General features: G+C 37.6%; 1 protein-coding gene across 2 annotated transcripts in view; it reads left to right on the top strand.

The window, feature by feature from the left end:
- SLF1 (SMC5-SMC6 complex localization factor 1) overlaps window positions 1-19,757 on the top strand; it is a 77,744-nt gene that overhangs the window by 43,112 nt on the left and 14,875 nt on the right. For both annotated transcript variants that reach the window (XM_049867927.1, XM_049867932.1), the window contains exons 12-14: window positions 2,004-2,135; window positions 2,724-2,889; window positions 14,227-14,374. In XM_049867927.1, the coding sequence (XP_049723884.1) occupies window positions 2,004-2,135; window positions 2,724-2,889; window positions 14,227-14,374 (446 nt within the window). The remainder of the gene's footprint in view (window positions 1-2,003; window positions 2,136-2,723; window positions 2,890-14,226; window positions 14,375-19,757) is intronic.

Here is a 19,757-nt window from a genome sequence, read left to right on the forward strand (position 1 = left end):
CAACCCTGTAGACAGAGTAGAACTGCCCTGTAAGGTTTCCAAGGAGCGCCTGGTGGATTTGAACTGCCAGCCTTTTGCTTAGCAGTCAAATGCTTAACTCCTGCGCCACCAGACCTCCACAGAACATAATAGGTACTTAATGAATATTTGGATGAATTAGTTTATGCTGCAAGGAGATAGAATTTGGGTGCTTAAAAAGTAGACTTTTTAATAAATAGAAGTACCCAGGTTTTGTTTCAAAATAATTGGACTGGTAAGAAGGGGGAGGGTGCTTAGGAAAGTGATAGGGGTATAGATGAAGCAAGATTAGATATGAGATGGCCATTGTTGAAGCTGGATGATATTAGTCTTTCTACTTTCGTATATATTTGAAATATTCCATAATAAAGTTAAAAAAAAGGAAAGATACTGTGTGTCTTAGGCTGGGTTTTCTAGAGAAGCAAAACCAGTAATGCATATAAATACATATACAGAGAGATTTATATCAAGGAAACAGCTCACGTGGTTGTAGAGGCTAGAACGTCCCAAGTCCGTGGATCAGGATAGAGGCTTCTCTTGATTAACATAGCTGCAGGGGCTGTCAAACCCAAGATCTGCAGGTCAGAGAGCAGGGCTCTTGCTTACAGGCTGTGAAGATTGATGGATTCCAAAATCGGCAGATAAGCTGATAGTCCAAGTCCCAAGAACCAGAGGTCAGATGAACAGGAGATAGCCACAGGATCCAGAGTGAGCAAAAAAGCCGGAACGTCTGCTTATATTTGAATGCACGCCACACCTGCAAGGAAACTCCCTTTCAGTTATTCGGCTACTCACAGTAGATTCATTCATGGAAATGATCACATATGAACACTGAGAGTCATGGCCCAGCCAAGTTGACACACAGTCTTAAACCATCATGCTATGTTATATCCATCTTTGGTAGTTGTCAAACACTGAATAACTGTATGGGGGTGGCAGATGTTATATAACAGATTTGAGTACTAAACAAATTGTTAGACTTAATAGCTATTAAGGACTCTCATAACCAGAGAATATGTTATCCAAAGAGGGGGGCAGGGAAGGAAGAGGTAGAGGTAGAAAGTTACAAATACATCATTGATACAATTGGTAAGAAAGTTGGGAGACGATTATAATAAATGTTATTGCCTAGAATATCACTCTAAATCCTAGAGTTCTGGTAAGCTTACTTTCTCTTTAAAAAATACTATAGAATTGTGCTATACAACACAGTAGCCATTAGCTACATGTGGCTGTTTAAACTAAAATTAATTAAGACTAAGTAATTAACAGTTCAGGCCCTCAGTTGCACTCCATTGCTGTCGAGTTGATTCCAACTCATAGCGATCCTACGAGTAGAACTGCCCTGTAGGGTTTCTAAGGCTGGAATCTTTACGGATACAGACTGCCACGTCTTTCTCCCACAGCATAGCTGGTGGGTTCGAATCACCCACCTTTCGGTTAGCAGCCAAGCACTTAACCACTGTACCTCCAGGGCTCCTTTTCAGTTTCGTTAGTCAGATTTTAGCATCCTGTAGAACATTTCCATCATCATAGAAAGTTCGGTTGGACAGTACTGCTACAGAAGATGGAAAGGAAATCAAATACTGAATTCTAAAAGCTGTAAAGACACAGCTGTAAATGACCTTCACTTACTAAAATAATAAAAAAGAGTAATCTTGGGTAGAGGGAAGGTTGTGAAGAGTATTGTAAATTGAGAGCATATCTGGTCATCTCAATCAAAAGAATTCAATGAAATGGATAAATCTGTGTTTTTTTTAATCAGCAAATTAAAGAGTACAGAATACCAGATAATTGTTAAGCATTACAATCATTGAAAAATAAATAAATTAAATCTGCAGTATTAATAAGTAATTGTAGATATTTGACATGGTTTACTTTTTAAAGGAGGAAAATATTAATGTAGTTAAAATAGAAGTACTTTGTCCACAGGTTACTCAGTGAATTTCTTGTATATTATAGATTGTTGGTTTCATGTTTTTCAGGTCTTGCCTTTTCAATGAAAATTTTTGTCATCAAATTTCTGAAAATGTTATTGGCTCTAAGGTGCTGCATCTGACACTGCTTAAATTCTTCTTTAATTTAGTTGAAAGTGAGGTTCGGCACCTGAGTCAAAAGTAAGTTTTAATAATAAAAATAACATTTTTGTATATTTCCATTGTTCTTGTACACCATTTTTCTAATCATTTATATACATCAAAAAATCACCTTGTTTTTTAAAGTAGATTTCTTATTTTAGAAACATTTCTGGGCACTGTCTTTCAGTGGTGGTAAATGTTTATTCGTTTTCTGTTTCCTCAGTTCATATTGTTATTTTTCTTTGAGTTAAATATTTGGATGGTAATAGTATTTTCATTTCTCAAGATTTATATATTTTTTAAATCTTTAGTAATTGAGTGTTTAAGTTAAAAGCTCACTCACTAGGTTTTAACAGTGCTTCTCTATGCCCACGGTAAGTTTTGCTTATGTTCTAAAATGTGTAGCTAGATTATTGTGTGTGGATTTTATTGAACTGAGACCATTTTCCCATACTTTGTCCTTAGCATAATTATATCTTATAATCTTTTTATGTTGTGACCTTTCTGTGTTCAAAAATGCTAGTTTTTTGTTTGTTTTTTGATGAAAGGTAATGTGTCTAGTAAATACAGTAATCAAATTGACATAAGTAATCAAATTGACATACTTTTTGTTCATATTTTAATTAGGTTATATGACTGGTCAGATTCTCAGAGTCTGAAAATTACAGGAAAGGCAGTTCTTCTTGAACTTTTTTGGTCAGGAAGTGAGACCTCTGCGCTTTTGACCAAACCAGTAAATATGCTTTTGGAGTGGACTATATATTCTCACAAGGAAAAGTACAAATCTAATGATGTAAGTGGGATTAATTTACAAATGAATAATGGCCTATGGAAAAAGTACTTTGAATTACTCATCTTTTCCTCTTCCCTTTATTCTTTGAATTACTTGAAAAAAATTAAAGTTTACCCAAATATGTCTTTTTTCTATAAACTTACTTAGTTTTATGGAGGCTGGTGCCTTTATCCTCTTAGCTTTGTATGTAGTAGATAGTAATTTAATTATTAGTGAATAAGAGCAAAGACATATATAGTTACTTACCATTCTAGATTTTTTTCTTTTGCTTTTGTACATTTCAATTCATAAGGACCTGTGATAAAAGAACTTGAGTCAATCCTTAAAAATTTTTGTGTTCTATTAAGAAGAAATACTAGTTGTTTTTAAAACTTCTTTTCTGTATATTAAGAGTTATTTCCTGAAATGTTTCTTTATAAGTGCATTTGGCCTGCTATTAGTAATATACAGTGATTTTAGTGTATTATATATCTGATAGGTAGTTGACAGAATTAAATATAAAAATGTAAAGTACATAGCAACATGCACTCACATTTTGGGTGCATAATAAATAGTAGTCACTATTGTGAGTTGTATCCCCTGAAAAGGTATGTTGGAGTCTCAGCCCCCAGTGTGTGTTAATGTGACCATATTTGGATATAGGGCCTTTGCAGATGTAATTAGGTAAAGATGAGGTCATGCTGGGTTAGGATGGACCTTAATCAAATGACCAATGTCCTTATAAGATGAGGGAAATTGGCACATCGACACAGAGAGAATAACATGTAATGGTGGGGCCAAAGATCAGAATGATGCTTCTGCAGGCCAAGAATTGTCAGCAACACCAGACGCTAAGAGAAAGGCATGGAACAGATTCTCCTCTCACCCTCCCTAGAGCCTTCAGAGAGAGCATGGCCTTGCTGATACCTTGATTTCAGATTTGCAGCCTCCAGAACTGTGAGAGAATTGATGTCTGTTGTTTTAAGCTACTCAGTTTGTAATAACTTATTATGTCAGCCCTAGGAAACAAATACGGATTTTGGTACTGGGAGTGGGGTGCTTTTGTAACAAATACCAAAAAAGTGGAAGTGGTTTTAGAATTGGGTAGTGGATAAAGGGCTAGAAGAGTTTTGAGGCATGTGATAGAAAAAGCCTAGATTGCCTTGAAGAGATTGTTGATAGAAATATAGTTGCTAAAGGTGATTCTGGTGAGGGCCCTGAAGGAGGTGAGGAGAGCTGTAAAGAAAATTTCTATTGTCTTAGAGATTGCATATATTGTCATGAAGAGTATGTTGCTAGAAGTAGGAATGTTAGGGTAATTCTGGTGTCAAGAGAGAAATAAGAAATGTGTTTGGAAACTGGAGGAAAGGTGATTCCTTGTTATATCAGAAACTGGGGAGAACGTGATTGTTGTTACAAAGTGGCAAACAACTTGGCTGAATTGAATTCTTCTGTATTGTACGGTAAGAAGTAGAACTTATAAGTAATAAACTTGGATATTTAACTGAAATTTCTAAGCAAAGTACGGAATGTGTAGCCTGGATTCTCCTTGTCGCTTATGGTAAGATGTAAGAGGAAAGAAAGAAATTGAGGAATGAACTGGTAAGCAAAAATAAACGAGCACTTGATGATTTGTAATATTCTCAGTCCATCTAGATAGTGTGCTCTGGAAACAGGGCCAAGGGTGTGGCTGAACAACCATTTGCTAAGAAAAGTAGGTGTGTGACTTATGGATTCAATAAGCCATCTCAGCAGAACCCAGGAATTAAGGTGGGGTTATCCAGGAAGGATCTGGGGAGAGCTCTCGTGTCTAATGGTGTGAATCCCCTCAACATCCGCAGAAGATGAAAAGCTTTTTAAGAATTTTATACGGGCAGAAATACTGCCAACCTAGACTGAAAGGAACAGAGACAGAAGGAAATAAAGGAAGAATGACTTCAAGGGCAGAGCCACAGATGCAGAGGCTAGAGAGGGTGAGGCCACCACTTGGGTCAAGAGGACTGGGGTGCCATCCCAGGAGGCCCAGAAGACAACACTGAGCCACAAAGAATTATTCTCAGGCCTTGAAACCTAATGGAATTTGCCCCACTGGGTTTTTGATTTGCAAAGGACCCATGACCCTTTTTTCTTCCAATTTCTTCCTTTTGGGATAGGAATATCTATCCTATGCCTGTCCTACCATTGTATTTTGGAAGTAGATAACGTGTTTTTTAGGTTTCACAGGTCAACAAATGGAGAGGAATTTTATCCCAGGGTGGACCATACCCAGAGTCTCATCTATACTTAATGTAGATGATTTAGAAGATGAGATTTTTAGATTTTTTTAGTTGATGTTGGAATGGGTTGAGACTTTTGCGTATATTGGGATGGAGTGAATGTTTTTTTACAAGGGAAGGATATGACTTTTTGGGTGCCAGAGTGTAAGCTGTTGGGGGTTGAATTGTGTCTCCCAAAAAGTTATGTTCAAGTCCTAATCCCTAATACCTGTGAATGTGACCTAATTCGGATATAAGGTCTTTGCAGATTGTAATCAATTGAAAATGAGGTGATACTGGATTAGGGTGGACCTATTCAGATGACTGGTGCTCTTGTAAGATGAAGGAAATTGGACACACAGGAAGAGCACCATGTGCCACAGGGACAAAGACTTGGAGTGATGCTTCTGCAAGCCAGGGAGCACCAAGGATTGCCAGCAATACCAGGAGCTGAGAGAAAAGCATAGAGCAGATTGTCTCCTAGAGGCTTCATAAGGGCATGGCCCTGCCAGCACCTTCATTTCAGACTTCTAGCCTCCAGAACTGTGAGAGGATTCATTTTTGTTTTAAGCTTCCCAGTTCATGATAATTTGTTACATCAGCCCTAAGATACTAATGGTCACCTTTCTCCTTTGCAAAATGATCTGCCTTTGGGGCTTTACTGACTACTTTTTGTTATAGTTCATTGATTTCTGCTCTTACTTTTTAATTCTTTACTTTCTCTTTTATTTTCTCCTACTTTCTTGTATGTTTGGATTTTTTTCTTTTCACTGTTTATTTCTAATACATGCACTTATGTAAATTACCTTTTGAGTTCAACTTGAGATTCATCCCACAGATTTTGATACTTTATATTCAGTGGTGCTCTCATTGTTTATTTCAAAATGTTCTCTATTGGCAATTTTTATTTCCCCTTTGATCAAGAGTTATTTCTAATGATGTTCTAAATTTTCTAGATTGATGGGTTTGTGTTGTTAATGGGTTTTGTTTGGCTATGATTTTGTTGTTAATTTTTAATAATGAATCCTAGTTAAAGAATATAGCATGTATGATTTGTGCTTTCAGAATTTATATGCCCTGCCACCTATTTTGAATGGTATACAGTAGCTGCCCTAGCCATATCCCATTTCCTCTGATTACATGTTCTTGTGCTCTCTGTTTAAAAGTCACTGAAGGACAGTAAAAAGGAACTATCAGATTTCAGATTCATTGTCCTTGTTCTGGAGCTCTGGTGGTGCAGTGGTTAAGAGTTCAGCTTCTAACCAAAAGGTGAGCAGTTTGAATCCACAGCTTCTCCTCAAAAACCCTATGGGGCAGTTCTCCTCTTTCCTAGAGGGTCGCTATGAGTCACAATCCACTCGACGGCCACAGGTTTGGGGTTTTTTTGGTCCTTGTCTTAAAGGAGTCCCTGGATGGCACAAAACGTTATCATGCTCAGCGCTAACCAAAAGGCTGGTGGTTTGAGTCCAGCCAGGGGCACCTCAGAGGAAAGGCCTGGCAATCTACTTCTGAAAAATCAGCCATTGAAACCCCTGTGGAACACAGTTCTACTCTGACACACATGGGGTTGGCAGTTGGTTGGTTATATAAAATTAGTGACAAAAATATGTTCCCTCTTTTCTTTACAGTGTCTCTATCACCTTTTAAAACCAAAAAACCAATCCTGTTGCTATCGAGTCAATTCCAACTCATAGTGACCCTACAGGACAGAGTAGAACTGCCCCATAGGGTTTCCAAGGAATGCCTGGTGGGTTTGAACTGCTGACCTTTTGGCTAGCAGCTGTAGCTCTTAACCCCTGTGCCACCAGGGTGTCCATCACCTGTTAGATCAGGCTTAATAATTGTTTTAATCAACTCTTCCAAATCTACTTTGCAGATTTGCTTATTTTTTTTTTTCTTAAAGTTTCTGCTGTGTATATTGTGATGCCATCTTGTTTTTTATAACTGATACATCATCATACTTAATAGTCATGATGCCATAGCTGATAGCTACTTGAGGGACTGTAAGCATGGCAGTTAAGATTGAGAATGCTGGCGTCAAACTGCTATAAAGTCTAATATAGGAAGATTCTTATGTAGTTTCTCTTCAAATATTTCCTTGATCTGCTTTCTCTCCTTTATGTTTTAAATTCCAATTAAACTGATGTTACAACTACCCTTCATATCCCCTCTTTTACCTTCTCATCTGTATTTTTTTTTCTTGCATCATCTAGATAGTGTTCACTTTTCAGCTATGTCTAATCTGTCGTTAAACATGACCATTGTATTCTTTTTTTTTTTAATTTTTATTGTGCTTTAAGTGAAAGTTTGCAAATCAAGTCAGTCTCCTACAAAAATTATACTCCTAGTTGCTCTCCCCCTAATGGACAGCACACTCCTTGTCTCCACTCTGTATTTCCATGTCCATTCAGCCAGCTTCTGTCCCCCTCTGCCTTCTCATCTCCCCTGAAGACAGAAGCTGACCACGTAGTCTCATGTGTCTACTTGATCCAAGAAGCTCATTCCTCACCAGTATCATTTTCTGTCCTTTAGTCCAGTCCAATCCCTGTCTGAAGAGTTGGCTTTGGGAATGGTTCCAGTCTTGGCCAACAGAAGTCCTGGGGACCGTGACCACCCAGGGCCTTCTAGCCTCAGTCAGACCATTAAGTCTGGTCTTTTTACAAGAATTTGAGGTCTGCATCCCACTGCTGTCCTGCTCTCTCAGGGGTTCTCTGTTGTGTTCTCTGTCAGGGCAGTCATCGGTTGTAGCTGGGCACTATCTAGTTCTTCTGGTCTCAGACTGATGTAGTCTCTGCTTTATGTGACCCTTTCTGTCTCTTGGGCTCATCATTACCTTGTGTCTTTGGTATTCTTCATTCTCCTTGGCTCCAGGTGGGTTGAGACCAATTGATGCTTCTTAGATGGCCGCTTGCTTGCATTTAAGACTCCAGGTGCTACTCTCTGCAGTGGGGTGCAGAATGTTTTCTTAATAAATTTTATGATGCCAATTGACTTAGATGTTCCTTGAAACCATGGTCCTCAAACCCCTGCCTCTGCTATGCTGGCCTTTGAAGCATTCAGTTTATTCAGGAAACTTCTTTGCTTTTGGCTTAGTCCAGTTGTGCTGACCTCTCCTATATTGTGTGTTGCCTTTCCCTTTGCCTAAAATATTTCTAGTCTACTATCCAATCAGTGAATCCCCCTCTCCCCCTCCCTCCACACTCTCGTAACCATCAAAGGATATTTTCTTCTCTGCTTATAACTGTTTCTTGAGTTCTTCTAATAGTGGTCTCATACAATATTTGTCCTTTTGCAGCTGACTAATTTCACTCAGCATAATGCCTTCCAGATTCCTCCTTATTATAAAATGTTTCACGGTGTCATCATTGTTCTTTATCGATGCGTAGTATTCCATTGTGTGAATATAGCATAATTTATTTATCCATTTATCTGTTGATAGGCACCTTGGTTGCTTCCATCTTTTTGCTGTTGTAAGCAGTGCTGCAGTGAACATGGTTGTGCATATATCTCTTCGTGTGACGGCTCTTACTTCTCCAGGATATATTCCAAGGAGTGTGATTGCTGGATCATGTGGTAGTTCTATTTCTAGCTTTTTAAGGAAGCACCAAATCGATTTCCAAAGTTGGTTGTACCATTTTACATTCCCACCAGCAGTGTATAAGTGTTCTAGTCTCTCCACAGCCTCTCCCACCATTTATTATTTATTATTTGACCATTGTGTTCTTAATTTTAGTATTTCTTTCCTGGTTCTAGTCTTTTTTATTTCCAAACTGCTGTGACATGTTTTTATAGTTTCCAGTTCCCTACCAAATTTTCAAGGTTTTCTTTTGCCTTTGAGTATGGCAATAATAATTATTTTACAGTTTATATCTAATTATTTTATGTCTGAAGTCTTAGTGGATCTGTTTCTATTGTTTCTGTGTTCTTCTCATGTCTTTTTTGTCTTGCAAACCATCATTTGCTATATTTTTTACTAGCTATAGTTTGCTGTATTGCTGTGATACCTTTTGGACATTTCATTTGAAAAATTACTCGTAGAAACCATTTATGGCAAAGACTGGAGTATCTTTCTCCAGAGAGAATTTCCATTTGCTTCTGTCAGGTGCCTGGGTGTGCTGCTAGTCAAGGACTATCCTAATCCAGTGTTTAGGTTTCAGAGTTCCTGGTTAGGCCACAAGCGAAGTGAAGGGTTATAGATGCATGTAGTTTTGTTTCTGATTCACCTTTACACTGAGGGTGAGGTCTCTAAGGGTCTCAGCTGATTGGAGTTTAGGTCCTGGACTATGATTTTGGTATCCCTTCTCCACTTGGCTCCGGAAACCACAGTTCCATATTTCTGCCCTTTCTATGGCATTAGCAGATGTCGTCAAGACAAAGTCAGCTAGCTTTGAATGCTTCACTTGCCTTGTACTTTCTCCTAGATTTTGACCTAATGAGTCCTCGTTGTATCTTTGGTTCATTTTCAGAAGATGTTTTGCGTATTGCATCCAATATTTAGTTTTCTTCTTTAAAAGGATTCATCTGAATTACTTGGGCCTTCATTACCAGAAACAGAAGTCCTTACCAATCTTTAAAAATTCTACTTAGAGGGTATCTGAAGCATGCTTAAAAACTATTTTGAGAGCTTTAATTTTTTTTTTTTTAACTGACATTAAAAAGGGTAGACTGTGCCTCAGTAGCTAGATTTCTTCTTGATTAATCCTATTATGTGACAGTAACCAGGTGGCTGGTTGTACATATACCTGGTTTAAAAAGAAGCATGATTGTGCAAATGTGTGGGAATTGAAAATATTCAAAGAAAAAGCTATCTATATCTCATTGCTGGTTGAGGATAATATTTTTTAGCTAAAGATCATAGCATCCTTATAAATTACTATCTGACTTTTTATTCACTTCTTACACAATAGAATCATTAAGGAGAGAAAATACTTCTTTGTTATGGGACATTTTTTTTTCATCCATTTGATTATATATTGCAAACACTGCAAGACTTCCTGTCCCTCTCTACCTTAATAAGAGTGATAGCAAGGCAAATTGAATATTAAGCAATGAAATTGCTCATTTACAGCTGAAAACAATAATAAAACTTTTTCACAATTTTACTAAATCATTAAAGGACTACTGCAGATTAGAAATTACTCAGGAAATACTGATGTAAATAGTAACAGATTTATTCATGTTTAACTTGAACATTTTTGTTCAGATTTATAAATAAAAGCAACATATTTGTGAAGCGGTCTGTGATAAATTGTAGCATCAGTTGTAATATGAGAACTGGCTTTAAACTTTGCAAATTAATATATTGTTTAAGATTTGAATTGTCTAAATCATAGAAACTGGTTTCTTTTTATTATGTCGCTTATCTGTTAGAATTCATTCTTGTAGTTAATTAAATCTTTTTGGCAGTTTCCAGTTTCAAGAATTCCATGCATGTTTACAGACATCATTTTCCCTACTGTAAAGCATTTGTTTCTTGATTTGCTGAGTTGAAGCATTCAATTTAAGTCATTAGCTAAACAGAAGTCCTCAGTTTATGCTAATATTGTTTTGTCATAATGTCAATCAACAAGTATTGCAGAGTGACACAATGGCAGTGAATTTCATTGTCATTAATCTGAGAAAGCTTTGGGCTTTCCTTGGCAAAGAGCAGAGGTGGGCTCTGTCAAGGTTATGGAGGAGGTGCAAATTTTTCCAAGCTTGGTGGTTAGTCCCACTTTTGGAGGGGATATCCTTAAGTGCTATAGAGTGCAGTTAGAGACAGAAATGGAAGCTAATTTATGTTTAAAGAGAAGGAAATTGAGGCTGAAGAGTTAAATGTATTCAAGGTGTCAGAGCTTGTTAGGGGACTAGAGCGCACATCTCCACTGTAACACACTTTCTCATGCTTCAAACGCCAGTATTTAAAGTAGGGGAAGAGCCACAGTAGGTGCATTATGTTTGCATCTTTCCTGCAGAAGTACTAGAGCAGTTGTCATCCATTGCAGTTAGATATTGTGGAAGAGCTCTAACCTGGGAGTTAGAAAGCCAAGACTCTCATGTATTCTACGTTACATATTAGTCAGTTTTTGGAAGATCACCAAGTTTATCAAGTTTATAAACTGGAGATTACGTGTACTGGCAGATAGTAAAGAACTGTATTGATAGAATGCCTGATAATAGAGTTTAACATATTAGAAAAGGGAGCTATACTGCATATATATAAATCATGTCTGCTTTTTATTTCTCAGTTAATCTTAGGGTATTCACGTTCTGTTCTTTTAGCTTTAGCAAACAGTTCGGTTATCCAAGGAAGTTTTTCTCCCTTGATGGTTTATTTGCCATTTTCTTATCAATTCATTCTAAAACCTATATATCCACTATGCTAGAGATTGTAGCATTGTTTATTCACTTGTTAAAGTTGCTTGTAGTAAATATCAATTTATATTGGCCCTGTGGTTATAGTGTCACAGTTAAGAATATAGTATAATCCAAGAACCATATTTGAAAGAATTTTTTTATATAAAAATTTACTATTATGGATATGTGAATATGTGGTAGTGTGCACGCTTACCTAATTACTCATGGATAAGTGTGACTTTGCACATCCTTTCTTATGGTAAAGAAGCTATAGTTATTCCTATTCCTAGCAAACACTGCAAGACTTCCTGTCCCTCTCTACCTTAATAAGAGTGATAGCAAGGCAAATTGAATATTAAGCAATATTAATATTCAGTTAAGGTGTTAGATGCATGTGTATATATATTTGTATAAGGAAGGAGGGAAAGTTCCTACTCATTAGTTTTATTTTACTTGATGGTGTGCTAGGTTGTGAATTTATATGACGCTTAGTTCTGTGTGCTAACATCCTTCTTCCTTACTAGGAGTCTTAGGACCTGGGGTCTAGGTGGACCCTAATTTACTATATCTTTGAAACGGGGAATATTTTCAGAAATCAGAATTTGCCAGTCTCGTGTTTCGTTCCTGCGTAGTGTCATTGCTGATGTTCGGGTTTGTTATATTGGAAAGAGCAGTCTTTGGTGTGCATACGAACCTGATGAAAATTTGCTGGTTTAAATATATATTTTCACTGTCCTGTTTTACGTTCCCTTGATAACTTGAACCATGACTGTGACAGTTCAGGGACTTTGATTTAACTTGCAAAGACTGATGTTTTACAGGTTGGCCTCACAAAGACGGGAGTTAACGTCCTGCAGAGTTCTTTGGTGCTTAAGGCAGTCAGTTCTGGTCAGGTACAAGCCTTGATTCTTAGCCCCCCAGATCATGCTGGGGGAGGCGTTGGTGCTTTTTCAGCCTGCTGATATATCCAGTCCTGCTTCTAGCTTCCCATAGCATACAGCTACAACTGCAAGGCTTAAATTCTGATCAAGGCAGGAGAGAGAGCAGTACTGACACCCACCCATGACTCCTGACCTGGCAGGTTCTGTATCATGCCCCTTGGCATATCAGAGAAAGGGCAGCGCTTCCCTAGACCTGCAGCTTAAAATCCCCTCAGCCTAGCACTTTGGGGTCTGTCTCCCAGAACCTAAGGCCTGGCCCTGCCAGATTGTAGTTTGCTGCCCCAGAGTATGATGGGGCTGTGCATACCTGCTACTGACCCCGATTCTGGTTTTTCACTCAATAAAACACCTCTTCAGTAGATCTGATGTATATGCTGTTTGACCATTTGCCCTTGTTTGCACAACAAACCAGACATCAGAACTTCAATTTTAAAATCCTTTGACTAATAGCTTTTTATTATAAGAAATAATATACTAATGAAATACTGTATCTATAAGAACCTTGTCTGCTGAGGGCAAGTGAAACAAATTCAGTAGTCACTAAGAGTTCAAAGTGTCAGGGATTTCTCTGTTTTTTTGTTTTTTTTTTTAATCCCATATTGGGCATAGTATAATGGCAGAACTCAGTGGTTATAATCTATTCAGATACCAAAACATTTATTAAAACCCTTTCAAATACCTTCTACCCAACTGTTAATTTAGTGATTTTTCACGCATCTAAAACGCCTAGACAACAAATACGAAAAATATAGGAATTTCAACTAGCTTTTTTAATGTCATTGTGAAAGAGTGTTTACATTTAAATCAAAGATGTTTTAAAATATTGTTTTCACATCTCTTCATCTTTATAGTTTATACTGAATTTTATAGATTAGAAAAATGTTTTTAAACATTAGGATAAAACATACTTATTGTAAATAAAGTTTTTATGCCTTGCTGTAGTTCTTATAAGGAGCCCTAGTGGTGCAGTGGTTAAGTGCTTGGCTGACACCAAGGTCATTGGTTTGAACCTACCAGGTGCTCAGTGGAAGAAAGATGTGGCAGTCTGCTTCTGTAAAAATTGACAGCTTTGAAAACCCTTTGAGGCGGTTCTACTCTGTCCTATATGGCCGTTATGAGTTGGAATTGGCTTGACGGCAATGGGTTTGGTTTTTTTGATAGTTCTTGTAGGAATTTAAAAATATTTATTATAGAAGTGATAACATAAAACAAAATTTGTACTGTTTTAAACTGTGGTCTCTATATAGCTCCAGGTTAGGTAACAAGTATTTGTCTAAGATTTGGGTCAGTCTACTTCTTTACAACAAAGGACAGTCTTACTTGCTAAAGCTTTTTATTCATTGTGTTTCTCAAGTCTTTTTCAGGAAAGTGCCCATTTAGAGAAAGTTAAATTCTATATTCATCAACAGCAAACAGAGGTGACTGAATCTATCTTCTTTTATATCTGTATGTACCTATTAACAGAAATCCACAGAAGCCAAGGATTTCCTAATTGTTTTAATGGAATTGTTGTCTGACTAAATAAGGCATTTGACACCACTGGATAAAATTATTTTATAAGTTCTAGCTAAGCTATCTATACAGAAGTCCCTGGAAAATTTATTTTATTGGGTGTGTGTATGTAGAGAGAGAGAGTGCTAGTGTGCACATACGTACAGGAAGAAAATAGAATGTGAATTAGTTTGTTAGAGCCCTTAACCATACCTTTTAGCGTTAGCATACCCTGTATGTTTAAATAGCTAAGCTTTACCTCTCAACAGGTATTGAAAACAAACACTGTTAGAAATAATATATTTTAATAATATTTTTTCCAATCTTAATTTTAGGTCTTCAAACATGAACTAGCTTACTTATTGACTGGAATTCTTGGAGCAGCAGTAGATTATTGGATCTTCCTTGGTCTTAAGATGGGTAGAAATGTGATGCGACACATGTCTGATGACTTAGGAAGTTATGTTTCCCTTTCATGTGATGGTAAGTGTGTTTGTATTAATATGTTTTACTTCGACCCATTCTAGAAATTAGTTTTGGGTTTCTTTAGGCAGTCTAATCTTTAACATATGTTCATCTGAAACTTTCCTTAAAATAGTTATATTTACATATGTATATTTGTGTCTGTGTGTATACCAGACCCATTGCAGTCAAGTTGATTCCAACTCATAGCGACTCTATGGGACAGAATAGAACTGCCCTATCGGGTTTCCAAGGAGCAGCTGGTGGATTCGAACTGCTGGCCTTTTGATTAACAGCTGAACTCTTAACCACTATGCCAGCAAGGCTCTGTGTAAATATATATGTTTTTTTTAAATATATTTATGTATGTATTAAAAATAGTTATATATAAAGAAGAGGGGAGAGAGAAAAACAGTATGAAGAGGTAGGTAAAAATTGCTTATGAAGCTTCTGCTCAGATAAGCACCGTTACTTTTTTAATATATTTCCTTCCTTTGTTTTTAAGCATTTTTATGTAGTTCAGCTCATACTGTATATGTAATTTTTGTATTTGTGTTTTTCTCTAAACATTATGTGAGCCTTTCCCCCTCATCGTTTGTTATTTACAAATATTATCTTGATGGTTTCATTAAAATTGAATATTAGATTACAGTATAGAAAATATTTTCTGAAAATAAATTATTTTGTATTTATATGTAATATTATTAATGTTTTCCTTAATCCTTTAGCTAAAAATTGTAATTAAACTATCCTATGAGAATAAAAATTTAACTAGACAAGTTTAAAATCAGTTTATTCGCTTTTCATTTAAAGCTGCTTTTTTATCTATGGTGTTTTAGAATCTCACATGGTAAGAACTATTTTTAGTACTTTTAATACTTCTAATCATTCAAGTTGAATAGAAGGCATTATCAGTCTCTTATCTGTGCCATATGAACAGTTCCCAGGTCTCTCTTTGCATGAATACTTAACAGCATTAAAACTGAAATTCATTGAATCTAAATACTTATAAAACCACGTGCATTAACTTGGGTTATATAACAGGTTAAAGCATATTCCCCATGTACCTAATGCTGTATAATTTATCTTTCTTATTATAACATAAAAAGCTGCTGCTATTTCTTTTCCATTGAGTCAGGTGATCTAACAATAAATGAGTATGAATGAAGCAAATAAAAGTAATTTATATGCATAATTTTTTCACTCTTTCTCCTCCCCCTATTATCTACTCTAATTTTAAAGCTTCCTCTAAAATAAATGAGAGCAGGATGTTATTTAAACAATATGATGACAGAACTCATGCTCACTTCATGAAGAACTCTTCCCAGCTCTGGATCTCCATACTGAGAGAAGCTTCCATAAGAGCTTGTGTACATCATTTAGGAAAGATTGTCCTTTCTTCCTTTTTTTCTTTGTTTCTCTCATTCTTTCTTCCTGTAGTCTTAAATTCTTAAAATGAACATGTCTCAAACCAAGTGAGCTTTTTGGGGCCCCAAAATATAAGATGATTTTTATATTCTTAATTATCAACATTTTAGACTACTAAATAAATACTCTATTTTGATATGCATGTGTTTCAGGGCATCTTGGCTTTATATAAGAGAAAAAGTTCTTGAATATGCTGTCAATCATTTTAATACTTTGAAGAGAGATTCTAGAATAGGAATCCAGGCTATAACTAGGTTCAGGATTTATTCTATGATGCCCTCTGCAAAGAGAGATCTCTTTCTATACTACCAAAGTTAGAAGATTTTTATCTAATGCATTTTATCTCCTTTCTTTTTTATTGAGCTAAGGGGGTGATTACTATTCCGTTTTGTGGACTAGCTGTCTTTTGTTGCATGACTTTTTAACATTTCTTAGCTCAAATCCAGTTTTCCCTCAGAACCCTTCTTACCATTTCTTTTCCATCATTCCTACTTGGTAGTTCAGTGTTTTTTATCCTTTTGAGAAACAGCAGAATTTTTTTTTTTTTTTTCCCAGCAATAAGATTTTAATATAGGGAATTGGTTAAACAAGTGTTGGAGGACTGAAAAGGCAGAAAGTGGCCACTGAGGAGACATAAAGATAAGAACAACACAAGAAATTCAGCTACCACCCTTAGGGCAGGGGAACGAAGAGAAGAGGTTGGGTTGATTAGAAACTGGAAGCTTGGAGAAGAAACTGCAAAATTGTCACCAAAAACTCTGAGAAGGAGCATTGGCTGGTGTCTCTGAAGAGGGCATGCTGTGGCTGGTTCTGAGAGTGCGACAGAAAGGGGGTAGACTGGAATCAACTGTTGATGCTCGGGTGAAAGCACATGGCAGAGGTGACCCAGGCAGGAACAGTCTTTCCACCTCCTGTCTGCCAGTCCCCTCTGAGTGCTCCTGTTGATAGAGACTCACGGGGAGCAGCTGACAGAGGAGAAATGTAGTTTGCAGAATTCTTATCAACATCACACAGAAGAGCCTAGAAGGGTACATTAGGAGCGAAGAGACAATGCTTAAGGGCCAGCACACCTTGCTTCTGTTCACATGCAGCCTTTATGCAGTCCTCCCTTTGGGTAGAATTGGCCCTCTGTTGGGGTGCATGGTTTGGTGAGGAGAGTTAGGAAAAGGTGCCTCTTCCTCTAGAAGGATGCAGCACCATCTCAAGGTGTGAGGCTTGGCAGAATAGGCTGGATTTTAACCCCCATTGTCCTCTGGGCCAGATGCATTCGTATAGAGTACAACCTGTGCAGTCATATACACCTGTCCAGCTATGGGCATGTAGTATGCTCTGTAACACGTAGGCATATACAACACACACACACACACATGAATGAAAGTCCACTGTTTATACACCTAGTCTGTATGTGACTACAGAAGCACATGTAGATGTAGTTTGGTCTGAGCAGGAAAAAAGCCAGTGGTGCCGTCGTCCTCGTATTTTCCACCCTCCTGGGAGCCAGGGGTTTAGGATGGTATATCAGGATGCATCTCTGATCCCTCCCTGGTGAGTCACATAGCTCTCCCGGAACCTGGGTCTTCTAAGCATCAGGACCCAGGGTCTGACTTGTACAAGTGTGCTTCTACAAACAAGGGCATAGCGAATAGACACATTATTTTCTCAGAAAATCTGAAACAGCAGAATTTGACATTATTTGCTAGAATGAGAACTCAACATTTAGCTAACAGAATTCCCTGTTTTCATTCCACAATGAAACCTCTTTGAGTTTGGGGGTTCAGGACAGGATTAGCAGTGGCTTTAGAGACTATCAATGTAGGTACATGCGTTGTTTCCAGTATAGTGATTACCTTTAGGGAAATAGGATTTATCTTATAGTTTAACCAAATGCATGAAATAATGAGCCTTGTATTAAAAGGGTTTGTTGTTGTTGTTAGTTGCCATCAGGTCAGTTGCAGCTTATGGCAGCCCCATGTGTACAGAGTAGAACTGCTCCCTAAGGTTTTGAAGGCTGCGACCTTTTTGGATGTAGATCTCCAGGCCTGTCTTTAGAGGCATCTCTGAGTGGGTTTGAACTGCCAGCCTTTCAGCTAGTAGATAAGCACTTAATGTTTGCGCCACCCAGAGATACCAGCAGTCCAACAGCGTTCTACTACATGTTAAAGGGAGTCCCTGGGTGACACAGATGGTTATGGCACTCAACTTCTAGCCAAAAAATTGGTGGTTTGAACCTACCCAAAGGTGCCTCAAAAGGCAGGCCTGGCAATCTGCTTCCCAAAATCACAGCCTTCAAAACCTTTAAGGAAAAATAAAAAGAACCAACCACAGTAAATACTATAGCATATACAACCCTACAACAGTAAAAACAAATATGACTTAAAAGCAGATACATATGCTAAATAGGGGAAGGAGGGCATATAGGAGTATACCCACATACATATATAGGTTAGGCTGTGGATATTTTTATATAAGTATTTGTATATACAGCATGTATATTCATATATATGACAGAGGACAAAGGTTGCTTAGTCACGGAAGCTTCCTCAGCACTTCCAAACACCTCAAGGGACCGAATTACTGGGGCTGAGGGCTGGGTTCCGTGGGCTCAGGGGACATCTAGGTCAATTCGCATATAGTTCATAAAGAAAATGTTCTATATCTTACTTTGGTGAGTAGCATTATTTTATTTGGGGTCTTAAAAGCTTGCCAGCAGCCATCTAAGGTACATCTATTGGTCCCATCCCATCTGGAGCAAAGGAGAATGAAGAAACCCAAAGACACAAGGAAAATATTAGCCCAAAGGACTAAAGAACCACATGAACCACAGCCTCCACTAGCCTGAACCCAGAAAAACTATATGGTGCCCAGCTACCACCACCGACTGCTCTGACAGGGATCAAATAGAGGGTCCCAGACAGAGTGGGAGAAAAATGTAGAACAAAATACAAATGCACAAAAAAGACCAAATTAACTGGTCTGACTGAGACTGTAGGAACCCCCGAAACTATGGCCACTCTAACTCAGAACTGAAGCCACTCCCAAAGTTCACCTTCCAGCCAAAGATTAAACAGGCCTGTAAAATAAACAGAGCCCTGGTGATGAAATGGTTAAGAGCTATGGCTGCTAACCAAAAGATGGACAGTTAGAATCCACCAGCCGGTTCCTTGAAAACCCTGTGGGGCAGTTCAGCTCTGTCCTGTAGGGTCGATATGTGTCGGAATCAACTCAATGGCACAGAACAAAAACGTAAAGCAAACAGTAATACACATGAGGACAGTACTTCTTAGATCCATCAAGTATGTAAGACCAAATGGGCAACACCTGCCCAAAAGCAAAGACCAGAAGGCAGGAAGGAACATGAAAACTGAAAGAATGGAAATGGGGAACTTGGGGTGGAAAGGGGGAAAGAGCTGACACATTGCAGGGATTGCAACTGCAGAAACAATTTGTGTACAAATTTTTGAGTGAGAGAATAATTTGTAAACTTTCACCTAAAACAAAATTAAAAAATTCTATGGAGCGGTTCTCTGTACATGTGGAGTCACCATGAGTCAGAATCTACTCAGTGACAACTAACAACACTACATGTTATACACCAGCTTGAATACTTTCTTAACTCATTTTCTGAGTTTCCCTCACTTTAAAGCAGGGCATCATCTATCATTATTTCCAGTTTTCACATGACAAGTTTAAACCCAAGAAGTTTGAACCTGTGATTGCCTTGAACTGAAACTAGACCTTAATGTTACTGCTGTAATCCTGTTGACAGACTGAGTGATGGCTTTGCTTCCCAAGATCTATATTTGATCACTAATATTTGAAAGTCCAGATTAGATTTAAATTATATCCCTATTTAAAAGTAGGTTTTATCCTATCCTTACCCCTCTCAACCCTGTCCCCCCAACACACACACACACACACAGTTGGTTCCTTAGGTTTCAAATTATGCTATAGGTAAGCAGTCTTTAAAATTTAACAT

The sequence above is a fragment of the Elephas maximus genome, chromosome 2 (assembly GCF_024166365.1).
Source record: "Elephas maximus indicus isolate mEleMax1 chromosome 2, mEleMax1 primary haplotype, whole genome shotgun sequence".
NCBI lineage: Eukaryota > Metazoa > Chordata > Mammalia > Proboscidea > Elephantidae > Elephas > Elephas maximus.